The sequence below is a fragment of the Strigops habroptila genome, chromosome 9 (genome assembly GCF_004027225.2).
Source record: "Strigops habroptila isolate Jane chromosome 9, bStrHab1.2.pri, whole genome shotgun sequence".
NCBI lineage: Eukaryota > Metazoa > Chordata > Aves > Psittaciformes > Psittacidae > Strigops > Strigops habroptila.
In genome coordinates this window covers 33416413-33429769 of record NC_044285.2, presented here as the reverse complement: position 1 = coordinate 33429769, position 13357 = coordinate 33416413, and the positions used below count along the sequence as shown (strand labels likewise).

General features: G+C 41.2%; 1 protein-coding gene across 2 annotated transcripts in view; it reads left to right on the top strand.

Annotated features, from left to right (window-relative positions):
- Nucleotides 1-13357, top strand: part of NRK (Nik related kinase) — a 97751-nt gene that overhangs the window by 36621 nt on the left and 47773 nt on the right. For both annotated transcript variants that reach the window (XM_030496813.1, XM_030496812.1), the window contains exons 4-10: nt 1887-2012; nt 2789-2899; nt 4413-4503; nt 6601-6731; nt 9515-9569; nt 11724-11802; nt 12497-12672. In XM_030496813.1, coding sequence (XP_030352673.1) covers nt 1887-2012; nt 2789-2899; nt 4413-4503; nt 6601-6731; nt 9515-9569; nt 11724-11802; nt 12497-12672 — 769 coding nt within the window. The remainder of the gene's footprint in view (nt 1-1886; nt 2013-2788; nt 2900-4412; nt 4504-6600; nt 6732-9514; nt 9570-11723; nt 11803-12496; nt 12673-13357) is intronic.

The window sequence follows — 13357 nt, the reverse complement described above, 5'->3', positions numbered from 1 at the left end:
TGTGTACCATCTGGAGTCCTGAAGGGATTAGAGCCTTGTTTTCCCACACAGAAAGCATCAGAACGAGCTCTCAGCTCCCTTTTGAGTATGCCCTGGCCATGTGCAGAGAGAAATGGGATCTTGCTTGTGGAGGATTTCTTGCATGCTGTCTGGGAGTCAGCTCTCTTTTCTCTTGGAGACTCCAAGTGCTGCATCGGGCTCCTTCTTACCCTCTCTAAGTAAGTCAGACAACATCCAGGGCTGTATCAAGCCAAGAGTTAAGGGTCCTTCTTTCTCCTCAATTGCAAACAAAAGTGAAATATCTACTGTAATGTGTGCAGCTGTAGAGCCTATGTTCAACAAAGGGGCTGTTCTGAAACCTGAAGTAGCTTGTTTTGCTTCAAGTGGAGTTATTTTACATTTCCCGTTTCCTAAAGCTTAAGACAATTAGGCTTTAGTCTGGTAACACATCTCCTGTGGATTGATGTTACCTAGGGAAAACTTACTGGTCCCTTCTGTTCTGGTGAGAATGATTTTTGTGTGGTCTTATTTAAGATGCATCATATGCATATGCTTGAGGGAATTTGGCTTCAGCCTGTCAGGCTTTAATGTTCTGCTACAGGTAGAAAGGACTATGCAGCTGGTTTTGTAAGAGTCTGTTGTGATGGTTAAATGAATGCTTTGATGGCAAAGCTACTGGAAAATAATGGAAAAGTGCAGAAAAATGTCCTGTGGGGCTGAGCTGTTCTTGCTGTCTCTATTTTTCCCTTCAGCTAGTAAGTGCTGACTGGGATGTTTTGCAATGAGGTAAATACATTTTTAACTTTGTCATACTCCTTTTAACTGTACAAGGACATCTTGCAGCGCCACTCATTTCCTATTAAAGCAAATGAGACAGCAAAATCTCTGTGTTTCACCAGGTACTGTGCACACTTTCTTTTGGTGGCAACATAGCAAAGAGGCTAGCTCTGAGAGGACCTCTTCAGATCAAGCAGTTCTCCCTGGAAAAAAGGGCATTTCCTCTAACATAATTATTAAAACTTGTGTTTCCATTAGTTGTCTTATTGTGCACAATGCTGTGCTGGGTAGAAGAGAACATCTGCCCTGAAGAGACTGAAACAAAGACAGTGGGAAAGCAGGGCTAGCTAGTGCCTGGAAGGAGATGTCTAGGGGTGTGCTAGCCCCCAGCATGCCAGAGACTTAACTGATGGCATGATGTTAGGAAGGGCGGAAAACCCTCATGGTCCAGATTGGGTAGCTTCACAGCTGTAAGGAAGGAGCAGATGCTAACCCTGTGCTGGCTCTGGAGTTTGATTTGTGGTGAATCGCCTTCTTCTTGGCTTCGATTTCCTCCCAGCAAGACCCTCCACAGGACTGGGAAGACAAATTGGCTCATGTGTTCACTAAGTGCTTTTCCAAGTGTTTAAGTAATGGAGTGTTAGGAATATTTTTATTTTTGTTTGAATCTGGTTAATTTCTCTAAGAGTAAATTACCACATACAGAAACTGCAAATGGGGAGTAGTAAGTCCTATCTAAGCCCCCTAAGGAGACAGTATGCAATTGTTATACCCGAATGGGGATGGTTTTAATTCATTAGGTCAGACCCTAGCAATTCATTGTTTTAACCCTATAGATCAGGGTGATTCAGTCATCAGTTTGGGCCTGTCCTTCAGTTGCAGTCTCATAATCATTCGATGACTCGGGTTGTAGGGAGCCTCAAGGGGTCTCTGGTCCAATCTCCTGCTCAAAGCGGGGTCAGCCATGGGACCAAACCAGGTTGCTCAGGGCTGGTTCCAGCTGGGTGTTGGAAGCGTCCAAAGACAGAGGTGGCCCTGCAACTCTGGGCAGCCCTGGAGCTTAGTGATCTCTGGCCTCCTAAAGAGCCTTCTGCTCTCTTTTGCTGCAGAATGAAGAGGAGGAAATCAAGCTGGAGATAAACATGCTAAAAAAGTACTCCCATCACCGGAATATTGCTACATATTATGGCGCATTTGTAAAGAAAAGTCCTGCAGGCCAAGATGATCAGCTCTGGGTAAGTGTTTAGTGTCATTTCTGTTCGTGAGATTTACAGCTCCTTTCTTTAGAGCTCCAGCATGCTTGGCTGGGGCTCTGCCTCAGTGAAACTCTGAAGTCATTGTTCTGAAGAATAACATAAAAGAGAAAAATTGCTCCTCCCAAGACATCTTCCATCCTCTATGATTTTCTTGGAGGGTGGACATAAAGTATGTTATGATACTTGTGACTTGTGCTGTCATTCTGATTTGTTGCTTGAGCTTTTTTTTTTTTTCCTTTTTTCAAATTAAACATTTCTGTAATTTGTTTATTTTTAATGAAAGTAAAAAAGAGCTTCTCCTCATCCCCCCTCTCTTTTTTCTTATTACTTTCCTCTCCTTTCTTCAGTTGGAAAATAAAAAGGGAACAGAGGAATTGGTAATAAAGCAGAGAAGAAAAATGAATCCTCAATTTTTTTTGGCTGTAGGATTTTTGAAGCTCTGCAGCAAAACGAGTCATTTCAGATTTTGAACACATTCCCATGTTTCTCAGTGCTGTTAGCTCATGGTGTTCTGATTGTGTAGTTTCTGAAAAAATAAAAGTACCCATAACCTGCAATAGGAGGGAGCACTGCTGAGGCTTTTTATTTTCTCAGTGATGTGTGTGATTCAGGAAATGAGATTTTATGTCACTTGGCATCTGGGAAGGTCGCGTGTAGCTTGCCACACCTTGGTGGGGTGGGTGTTTGCACATGGTTTCTCTGCTGGCACCCTGTCAGTGCTCTGGTAAAGGTGTATTAGGTTTGTCTTTCTGCAGTTGGTGATGGAGTACTGTGGTGCGGGCTCTGTCACTGACCTGGTCAAGAAGACAAAAGGGAACTGTTTCAAGGAAGACTGGATTGCATACATCTGCAGAGAGGTTCTCAGGGTGAGTTGTGCCAACAGAGCTTTACTCATTCGCAACAAAAAGGCCTTTCCAAGCCTTTCATTGCTAACATAGGTCACTAGTGAGCATTACTTTTTAAAGGTTTTGATCCATGGGGCTCATGGGCTGTGGTCCTTGAGTTCAGAAGAGCCTGAAAAGCCAGCATGATGGCTGCTTGACATCCCATATTATTGTAGTTAATCCCATTTTCTGCTTGAAGTACAGAAAATTCCTGTTTCCTATGGCAAGTAGCCATCTTCTGAAAGTTCAGATTCTGTGCATCTAGAAAAGTAAGTTTTCTGTTTTCAGTAAGTGTCCTCCACATCAGGAGATCTTACAGCTCATTGCTTCAGCTGTTCATGCTGTGTAAGATCTTTAAGATCTTTCTGTTCATAGTTCCTTTACCTGCAAATACTCAGAGGCCTCTTTTCCACACTATTAAAAGCAGTGTTGGCTAAACAGCATTCCAAAATCTGAAAGGTGGCCCTGCTGGGGCAATATTCCCCAAGACAGTTCTTGCTGCTGTATTTCATTCTATGCAGGCGTATGGTTTTTTCTTTTATTCTTTTGTTTTGTCCTGGAAGCTACAGAGGATAAAACAATTCTCAAGTGTAATCTGGTGAACTAGACTGGAAAAAAAAATATGTTGGAACCTGTCATTCTGCATTCAAAACCCATTACAGAGTTACTGATCCATCTTCCTTGTAATGGAGTTTTACTTCTTTTCTAAGTAATGGTAAGATAAATGTGTATTCTGGGAGCTGGAATTCAAATGGCATGCCAAAGTAATGCTTGAATAGGGGTCAATCTTTCTTCTGGAGCAGAGCTTTTGAGAAGCGTGCTCAGTAGAGAACATTGGCCCTCTTACAAGGATTTGGCATTAGACTGCAGATTAATATAACTATAGCTGGAGGGCATGGGGAGAGCTTCTGCAAAGAAAATAAAAATCTTAATGGTCTGGTCAGGTTGCTCTTCATTTGTGTGGCTATAATATCTGTATTAAAGCAACAGATGTTAAAAACATTTGTTTTACACTCATCAAATATTAACTGACTGAAAACAATACTTGCTGCATTCAAAAAGAGGAATTTTGAACTTTCTGTGGTCTGTTTACCATTGAGCACAGTCTTGCTGAATGCAGAATTCAAGCCACTATGGCCAGCCAGCTGCTGTCTGTGGTTCTCGTACAGAGCATTCTGTGTTGGTCTTTTCCTCTTTTGTTTGCTTTTAACGCACTGTATAAGAGGCAACCCTTGGTTCTGAGGCAGAAGTTTAAAATATTGCTAGCTTGTTCTCTTCACACGTGACTTCAGATATACTCAACTACTGTCAGGCCTGTGAGTAAAGAAGACAATCAAGCCTGTGGTTGCTGTCCTCTCTCCTCCTTGAAACTGGCATCTTCATGTTGCTAATAACACCTGAAGGACTTTCCCTATGAATAAAGTCTGCAAAAGTGTAAAAAGGCAACAGTGCCAATGAGAGGAAATAAAATAAGGAAAGTCTGTTTTTCTTTTAGGGCTTGGCACATCTTCATGCTCACCATGTCATCCATAGAGATATTAAAGGACAGAATGTCCTTCTCACAGAAAATGCAGAAGTAAAACTGGGTAAGTTTCCTTAAATGTGTGCTAGAAACCTGTTCATAAATTTTTAAGTTTTTCATCTTGTTTCAGAAAGAACGTCAGTAACCTAAGAGCAACAAATACGTCAAGTAGCATTAATGCTTGTATTTATGAGGTGTCTGTCACGTAGAAAGAACTGAAAATGTGACATGCTCTGCAAGGATGTCTCTGTCAGCCTGTGGGGAATACAGCTGCTTCTGGGCAGTCAAACACAGAACCTGTCTGATAAGTCACAGCACCATCAGGCCTTCACAGCATATCCTTGCGTGCAGAGACTTCCAAAATAAAAAAGTTAGGGGAATAATTTATGCTAATCCGTTTCTCTAAGGGAAGTGGTCTTAGAGGTTTTCATAAATCTGACAGTAGGTGAGATTACTCATGTGTAAGGGCTACCACTGAGGAGTAGCTCTTACTAATAGTAATCTTTCAAAAATGTAGGTGAGTTTACTAATTTCCTTTTCTGGCTGTGACCTGTCAGTGTTGACAACTTCCGACTTCCTAAGATTAAACTCAAGTACATATCTCTTTCAAGGAGGGGATGTCTTCGATATTTTGGGAAAACATCACAGAGAATGAGTGGCAATGATTTAAAGAAGCAGTCTCAAGGAGAGCAATTCTCTCATTTGGGATGATCTTCATGTTTCCTATCTCTTTAATTAAAAGAATTCACTGTAGCGTTGGAGAACAAAAATAATAAACATGGCCTGTGGGTGGGGGTTAGGATGTTTGGCTGGAGCAAGGAAAAATAAGTACTTTAAATCTCATTATGGTTTAACCTTACAATGAAATCCTGGCTTCACTGAAGTCAAAGGGAGTTTTGCTATTGTATTAAATGAAGGCAGGATTTTGCTAGTAGTCTCTAAAAAATATGTAGTAGTTTTCAACTGTTCCCTCTTAAAACTGAGAAGATGGGGAGGGGGAGGTTTGTGTGTGTTTGGTCTTTTATAGTAACTAGTCCTACCATTCTTCACATGATTGACAAGAAAATTAGGTCTTTCTAACTGTGGGTAAAGATGAAACAGATTTACTAAGTACAACAATTAAGAAAAAAAAGAAAAAAAAAAAAAAAAAGGTTGTTTTCAGAGAGATTTAGCTTGTGTGTGTTAAAGAAGCTAGAAACCCAAGAGGTCCTCAGCCCGGTTCTGCTCTACTTGAGTGTAATTATGCACACTTCCCATCAGAAGCACAGAGCGCATGATAATTCCAAAGGTCAGGTCTAACCGTTGCAGCAGGTTTGCTAAACAGGCACATTAAATTATAGTAGTACAAATGATTGTGGTTTGCAGATGATCTGCAGTGAGGTAAGTGAGAAAATCTCCTTGATGATAACCATAGGGCTGTCTCCTTTCAGTCCTTTCTTTTGTCTGTTATTTTGTCTTCTGTGAATAGCATTCAGGTTCTATGCCCAGTGGATCCAATTAGTGTATCTTGGAGGTTGATTCAAAGAAAAATACAATCACATAATTATTGGTTGCATGGGCTTTTCTACATATTGAACAAAACCATTTTGGTGTACAATCCTGTTGAACGTAACACCCTTTTCAGCACAAAGAGCACCACACAATTCTCATTATGAATCTAAGAATAAACTAGTATACTCTCCAGCTTGTTCTAAAGTAGCATATGATTGTAGGGATGGAGTTATTCCAAACACCTCAAATGGAAGTGATATGATAGTTTTTTCCAGCTTTCACAAATAGCCGTATTAGACACACAGAAATTTGCCTTGTCTGTAGATACTACTTTTCAGATATTAGTTAAAGATCTCGAGTCCTATTCAATGTGGTGTTTAGATTAAACATAAATTGTTCTGTGATGTCTTCCTAGAGCAATTCATGTCTGCTGTAACCTGCCTGGCAAATTTAGCATGCTGTTTATTTGTCGAAAAGAGGGGAAAAAAAGGGGGGGGGGGGAGGCAATTAAATTTCAACTACTGGACAAGATGTACTGAGGAACTCAGATTTGTTATGTATTGTAGCCTAAAGGTTTGGTATTCTAAATAGCATGACAGTAACCAAGCAAATACTTTGCCACAGGGATACAACTGTCTATTAATTTCTTTACCTCTGCTTGGCTTTTCAGTGGATTTTGGCGTAAGTGCTCAACTGGACAGGACTATTGGGAGAAGAAACACGTTTATTGGCACACCATACTGGATGGCACCTGAGGTCATTGCTTGTGAGGAGAACCCAGACTCTACATATGATTACAGAGTAAGTGTTACAGCTCCACGAGGCAGCAAAATGTGCAAGTTATTGCTGAAATGCTGCTCAACTACTGCATCTGAAAAGTTCAAACTTCCCTCCTTTTAAACCACAATAACATTATAACTGGAGAAATAGAAGTATGTGGGTGGTGGCTCTTTTTAAGAGTGGAGTTTCATTATGAATATTTTGTTGTGAATTTTTAATACATGAAATACACTTTCATGAACTTCTGTGCGAAAAAAACCCAACCCCATCAACAAAACAAACAAAACCTGACATATGGAGATTGCAGGTCAGGGTAGAAAGGAAGAGGTAGATTTGGAAGGAATACTTGAAGTAGTGTAATACTAATACGACAAGTTACTGCTCTCCTCCGAAAGAGCTGTTTTACTCTGTACTCAGCTGCAAATCCTGGTTGAATTGGCAATAATTAGTATCACTTCACTCTTTTATGACCATGTGACTGCAAGAGGTTCCCCATCCCAGAATGATTTTGGGTTATTCACAGGGTGGTAGAGGTAAGAAAGCACAGAATTTCTTGTATTTCAATATATGTCCATAGTCTCTTGTCCTGTCACTTGTCACCACTGAGAAGTTTGGCTTGGTCATCTTCACTCCCCTTTTATTAGGAATTTGTACTGATGTGTGAGATTCCCCTGAGCCTTCGCTTCTCCAGGCAGAACAGTTACATCTCTCTCAGCCCAGAGCCTTCCAGCTCCGATCCCTTAAACATCTTTGTGGCCCTTCGCTGCACCCACTCCAGTATGTCCATGACTTCTCTTCCCATATCTTAAAACATGCTGATGCTGTTCCAGAGAGACTTATTCTTTGTCCTCTGGCATGTTTCCAGCAGTGTTGTCATTTGTCTGTCTACACTTACGCAGGATGTTTTCCAGTGATGACATTCTGAGCAACCATCTTCTGAGTGACACTCCAGTCATTGTCTTGGTTCAAGTACTCTCATGGTTGCCGCTTTGCGCCTCTCATTCTAATTGTGGCTTCAGAAATATTTATTAGAATAACCCATTATTGCTTCCATTTTCTAATGATTCAGAGGTTGTGATTCTCTCTTGCTAGGATCTTCTGTGCTGCACTGGCAGAGTGAAGTCATGTTGTGCGAGTGTCAGTCATGACCAAAGAATGTTCTTGGATTTTATTTTTCATACCGTGTAAATCTTCAGTAAATTAATCTCTTGTCTTCATTCCCTGTCCCCAGTTGATTTCTTTTTCAGAATGTATACTTTTCAGAAGATATAAGCATTAGGAATATGCACCCCTAATTCTTGAGGATTCTTTCCTTTCAGTAATAATCAGAGTTTATCCACATGCATTTATGTTTGGTTCCGAATAGATTCTGCAGATGGTAGTTTGAAACTGATCAGTGGAGGTTTTTGGCAGCACTTATGCAGGCAGTGCTATGACTCAGAAGGTGGCACGGGGCCGGTCTTTCCTACGCAGATTTATAGGTGATATGATGAGCAAAATAGCAGGAAGCCTCTCTGTAACTTCTAGCTGGTTAAAAAAAAAAAAAAAGGAGATTATAAGGTGGGTAAAAATATATATGTATAAATACGTATTTACACACTGGCTTTTATAAGCTCTGCTGTCATCTTCCCTTTCACCTTTCTACCTCTCATGCTTTGAAACTCCAAACCAAAATTCTTTGTAGACCGATTGTTTCTCCCATTGTCCCAGAACCTGTGGTAATAGCCTGCGAAGACTTTTCTGATTTTCATTCATCTACTTAATAATGAGTCAAGATCATGAAGCTGTTAAATTCCTACCAGTTTTGTTGTTGAATCCCTCCACAAAACATGATGTGAACTGGTTTTCAGCTTGTGTAAAACAGTTCAGAGCAGCTGGACTGAGAAAGCTCTGCTGATAAAATCAAATTTAGACTGCCAGGCTGGGTATGAGCTGCTGTTCATGTAATGGTATATATGCTTCTAATGTTTGAAGGTTTGTCTTGCGTTGCTCCTTTTGTAAAAGATAGTTTAGAGAAGCCCTGCAAGTTGGTTTGGTCTTGTGCCTCTCATTTGGCTACATTTAGACACAAAAAATAGTAGAATAATGCACATGATTAATCAAGTGGAAACCTGTGAAGTTTTTGCAGTCACTGGTGGTGTTTCTGATTTACCTTCCATGGTCAAAACCTGGCCCTTAGCATCCAGGTAAGCTGATAAAGGGAACTCCACTTGAAGTAACTGAGCTGAACATACACATGCAACATGGCTGCAAGATGTGCTCTCCTTTCATGTGCCCAAAACATGTAACTAGAGACTCGGAAGACAGAAAAAGTCAGACCCCAAGGCCTGACTATAATTTCTGTTCCACCAGTGTAGAAACTCCACCGTGACTGCTCTGAAATAAGCATTAAGACCAAGAATTTGGTTTTGGCCAGGAGCAGGGTGGTGAGGCACTGCTGAGTCTCACTGCATCATGAAAACAGTTAAAAAGATTTAAGACTTACATTTAAACGGTGCCTGCTATGCTCTGGCTCTTGTTTTTTGAATGCAGAAGGTCTGGCTGCTTAAATGATGAATCACCTGTTCAGAGTTGCATGGGAAATGGGAAGCTTCTGGCTATTAGTATGTTTCCTAAAAGCTCAGTAGGGAATGTGAGGGAGTAGAATGTATGTCACTCCAATTAAAATGACCTGATCTAGGAGAAATCTAGGGAAACTGTAAAAACACACAAAACCCAAACCAAATCAAAAAATCTAAAGAAAATTAAAAAAATAAAAGCTTGAACGCTGCAAGTTGCAATGTGCAATGTTTTTTTTCCTGCAGAGTGACCTGTGGTCTCTGGGAATCACTGCTATTGAAATGGCCGAAGGAGCTCCTCGTAAGTGATTTGGTATAAAGGTGGGGGTGTCTGTGTTTTGTGAATGTGTTCTGTGATAAAATAACTCATCCTTGGCTAATGCACAGATGTAGAAAACTCTGGTTCTGGCTGTATCTTTAAAAATTATCTATTACTTTTTTTCATTTGGACTCTTTTGCTTTTCTTTTAGTCCCTTTACGTCTATATTAATTCCTTGCCTTCATTTCCTAGGGAAACAAAAATTTTTTTATTGTTAGCATCACTATGTTGAGCACTGCCTGTAGGTACAGCTAAGCAGAAGTGATTGACACATTAGTAGAAAAAATTGGCACGAGTAGCTTTGGGTTTAGGACACTTAAAAATATGGTAGTGGTAGAAGCCAGGCTTTAGGTTATATTTTTACTCTGGGACTGGCTTGATTCTCACCAGTTTGGAGATGAATATTGTATTTGCTCACATAATGGCTACAGTCCACAGCCACATTTTCAACCTGACAGCAGATTGACACAGTTTTACGGCCTGCTCTCGCCTGCCAGCTGCCCCCCGCACTCCTCCAGTTAGCCACTTGCAGGCGTGGGCAGAGATGGGTGGCTGCAGCAGGCATGTAAAGACCTTGTGCAGTTTTGTTTCCACAGAGGACCAGTTGCTTTGCCCCAGTGCCCACAAAGCAAATGTGATGTGATATGATGGGGGATACTGCTGAGAGCACAGGAGATGAAATAAATTATACTCTGGCCTGAGCTTGAAAGCGCATAGGCTGTTTTTGAAAACACATTTGGCTGTTCTCCTGTCAGGCTTGTTTTTCAGCAGTGTTCAGGAGCACTTTCAGACACTGTGCTTCAGCCTAGCTGAAGCTTGGTCCGGAGACATGGTCAGTGGGGAGTTGTCTTTGAGACCCTTTGTGGCTTTGCATGCCAGTTCTTCTTGCCACGATATTTGATGTTTTCACTAGTTTTGGCAGGGAAATTCTGTGGGTTATATTCTGTGGCATTGTATTTTGTTTACGGTAGTACAACAGTGTTTGGGACCCATACAAAGGAACCAAACTTCTTCTGCTCCCCATCCCCACTGTATCACATGCTATTGAAAATATGGAGAAAACAGTCAAAACCAGAACCAAGATGTAAGAAATGACAGCAGGTGGATGCAGGCAGAGAAATTAATAGAAGGCAGTGAAGGCTTTACCAGCCACAGTCTTCTCACTTTTACTAGTTCTGTAGTGCTGTAAGTCCATTCCTGTTAAGAGAATCACTGCCAAACAACTGTATATTGTAAGAAATTAGCCTCCATATTGTCCTGTTAGTTGTCATTCAGTAGCTCTGTGTCTTGAAGGAAGATCTTTGACCCTTGGGATTTCTCTGTGACAGATGGCACACACTCTTAATTCCATACAAAACTCCTGGCATAGATGAGATGTGATGGTATTTACTTTCTGCAGAGTTCTTTCTAACTTCAACTTTCCACAACAGTAACACTAAAGAGAAGTACATTGGGTTGGGAGAAACCAGCATCTGAATGCATGAGCAGAATCTGTTTCAAATTGTCTAATAATGGTGTTCACACTCCTGAAACACAGAATAGATGGAATGTGTGCTTTGTCATTACACTCTGTGCCAGTGATGCAGTTTGAACTCTCCAATTCACATCAGGTTTTCTTCATCCTGCATTTTCTCTTATGCCATGAACAATGTAGCTGAGAGTTTGGTTGAAATTTAGCTTGTCATTTATCTGAACCATAAGCCAGACATAATAAAATAGAAAAGTATTTCAATCCCAACTTTAACTTCTATTTATTTGAAAACACCTTTTGGTGTATTGGAAAGGTAAGTATTTTTTATGTCCTTCTGAAGCCTTATATATAAAAACTGTGAAGAAAATTGTACTTGAGGAGTAAGGCCATGCAGACTTTCTTTCAAATCTCTTTTAACTGGCAGTAACAGCATACTATTACAAAAGATTTCTGTGTACTCAGAGACTTTATTTCTTGGGTGTAGAATGAATTTTATTGACTAATGCTGAGGTTCTGCAGCAGATGCTGTGCTGTTGGAAGTAGGATTGCTTGTGGAGGACTGTTCCCCTCTTGATGGGAGAACCAGGCTGCGTCAGTGTGGTCAGGCTGTGGGAGGGACACGGTGGGGACATGTACCCTTCAAGAGCTTGTGGTTTCCTTTGCAGCCCTGTGTGATATGCACCCCATGAGAGCGCTCTTCCTCATCCCACGGAACCCGCCCCCAAAGTTGAAATCCAGAAAATGGTAAAGAGATGTGTAAAAACTGTGTGTTTGCTGCATTGGGCTTAGGAGGATTTGGAGCTCTCTTGTCCAAAAACAATGATCTTGTTAAATCCCTCAGTGATCTATGAGGTCTTTCCTAGGCTGTTTCTAGTGCTGGGTCAGGCCACTGGTGCAGATGTAGTTTACCTTTGGGCAGCAACACCTTTCTTTTGAACTCAGCCTAAACTGCAGAAGTCACTGCAGTTGCTAAAGTTTGGCATGGGTGGCTGAAACTGCACTGTAGGCAAGACTTAGGTAGGCTGCTTGGGGTCAGAGCTTTGTCAGAAGACTGCATGGATGCTGTGGGGCTAATGGCAGTCACCGTAGCCTAAAGAGTATTAGTTTGTTTTTTAAATGAAGTATATAAAGAAAATTTTTACCGTATCAAAAGGGTAAGGGTGTTTTTTGAAAGAGTCGTGCTGGCCAGGTTGTGGTTTTGTTGATCCAGATGTAAATTTGGGGTAACTCCACTGAGCAGGCGGTCAGGGTGGAGTTCCCTATCACTCACCCTCAGCACTGTGGTGGTGTCAGGAGGTGTAGTAGTGGCAAATTGTCTCTCACAGTTCCAGTATAAAAGGAAACCTTGCAAAGTTAGTGCTTTCCGTCACTCCGGGTAGTGCTTGGCACCCAAGTTGAAAAGCATTATTGTTTTCCTCCACTTCTCTATCTTTTTCAGGTCAAAGAAATTCCTAAACTTTGTTGAAAGCTGCCTTGTAAAGAATTATTTGCATCGTCCATCCACTGAGACCTTGCTAAAGCATTCTTTCATCCGAGACATGCAGAATGAACGGCAAGTGCGCATCATGCTGAAAGACCACCTGGACAGGACCAGGAAGAAAAAAGGAGAAAAGGGTAACATAACAAAAACAAAAGGCACTGCAGAGAGTAGATCCTCTTCCAATTTTGGCAGCAGAGTACAAGGCAGATGCAACTGAAATACTAGAACCAGGAAAACTGTGACTAAGTTGTCCTTGATAGTGGTGGGGCCATTTTGAAGCTCTCTGACAAAGTCCAGGTCCTTAGTGGTGTTTAAGTGCTGAAGTCTTTGGAGTCTGACTGACCCTGATTTCACTGAGAGCAACCCTAATGCTAATGTGAGTGAGGAGTCTGAGTAAAGTCTAGGTCCTTACTTTCTTGAGTATCTAAGTAGTACTCAGTAAGCATTTCTTAGTATATTAATTTGTCCCTGATCCATTTAATTTACCTTTTGCATCTCCATATACTTTTAGCTTGTGAGTTCTTTGGGGACAGAAGTACTCTTTAAGCATTTTTGCAATGGAGTGCGCAAAAGAAACCTCAAGAAGGCCTCCAAGCTCCAGACAACCACAAATGAGCATAGTAAATCATCTGTCTCACAGGGTGGCTGAAGAAAAAGAGAATCTGAGTTTGTTCCAAATGCTAGCCTTGCTCTTCAGAGTAAAACCTGAAGAAACAGTGCTGGAAGAGGGATAATACTTGTGTAAATATGTGTGCACAGCAGACAAAGGGCTGTGCAAGGTGGAGGGAGCACCATAGCCTGTTGACAACCAAATTTCCC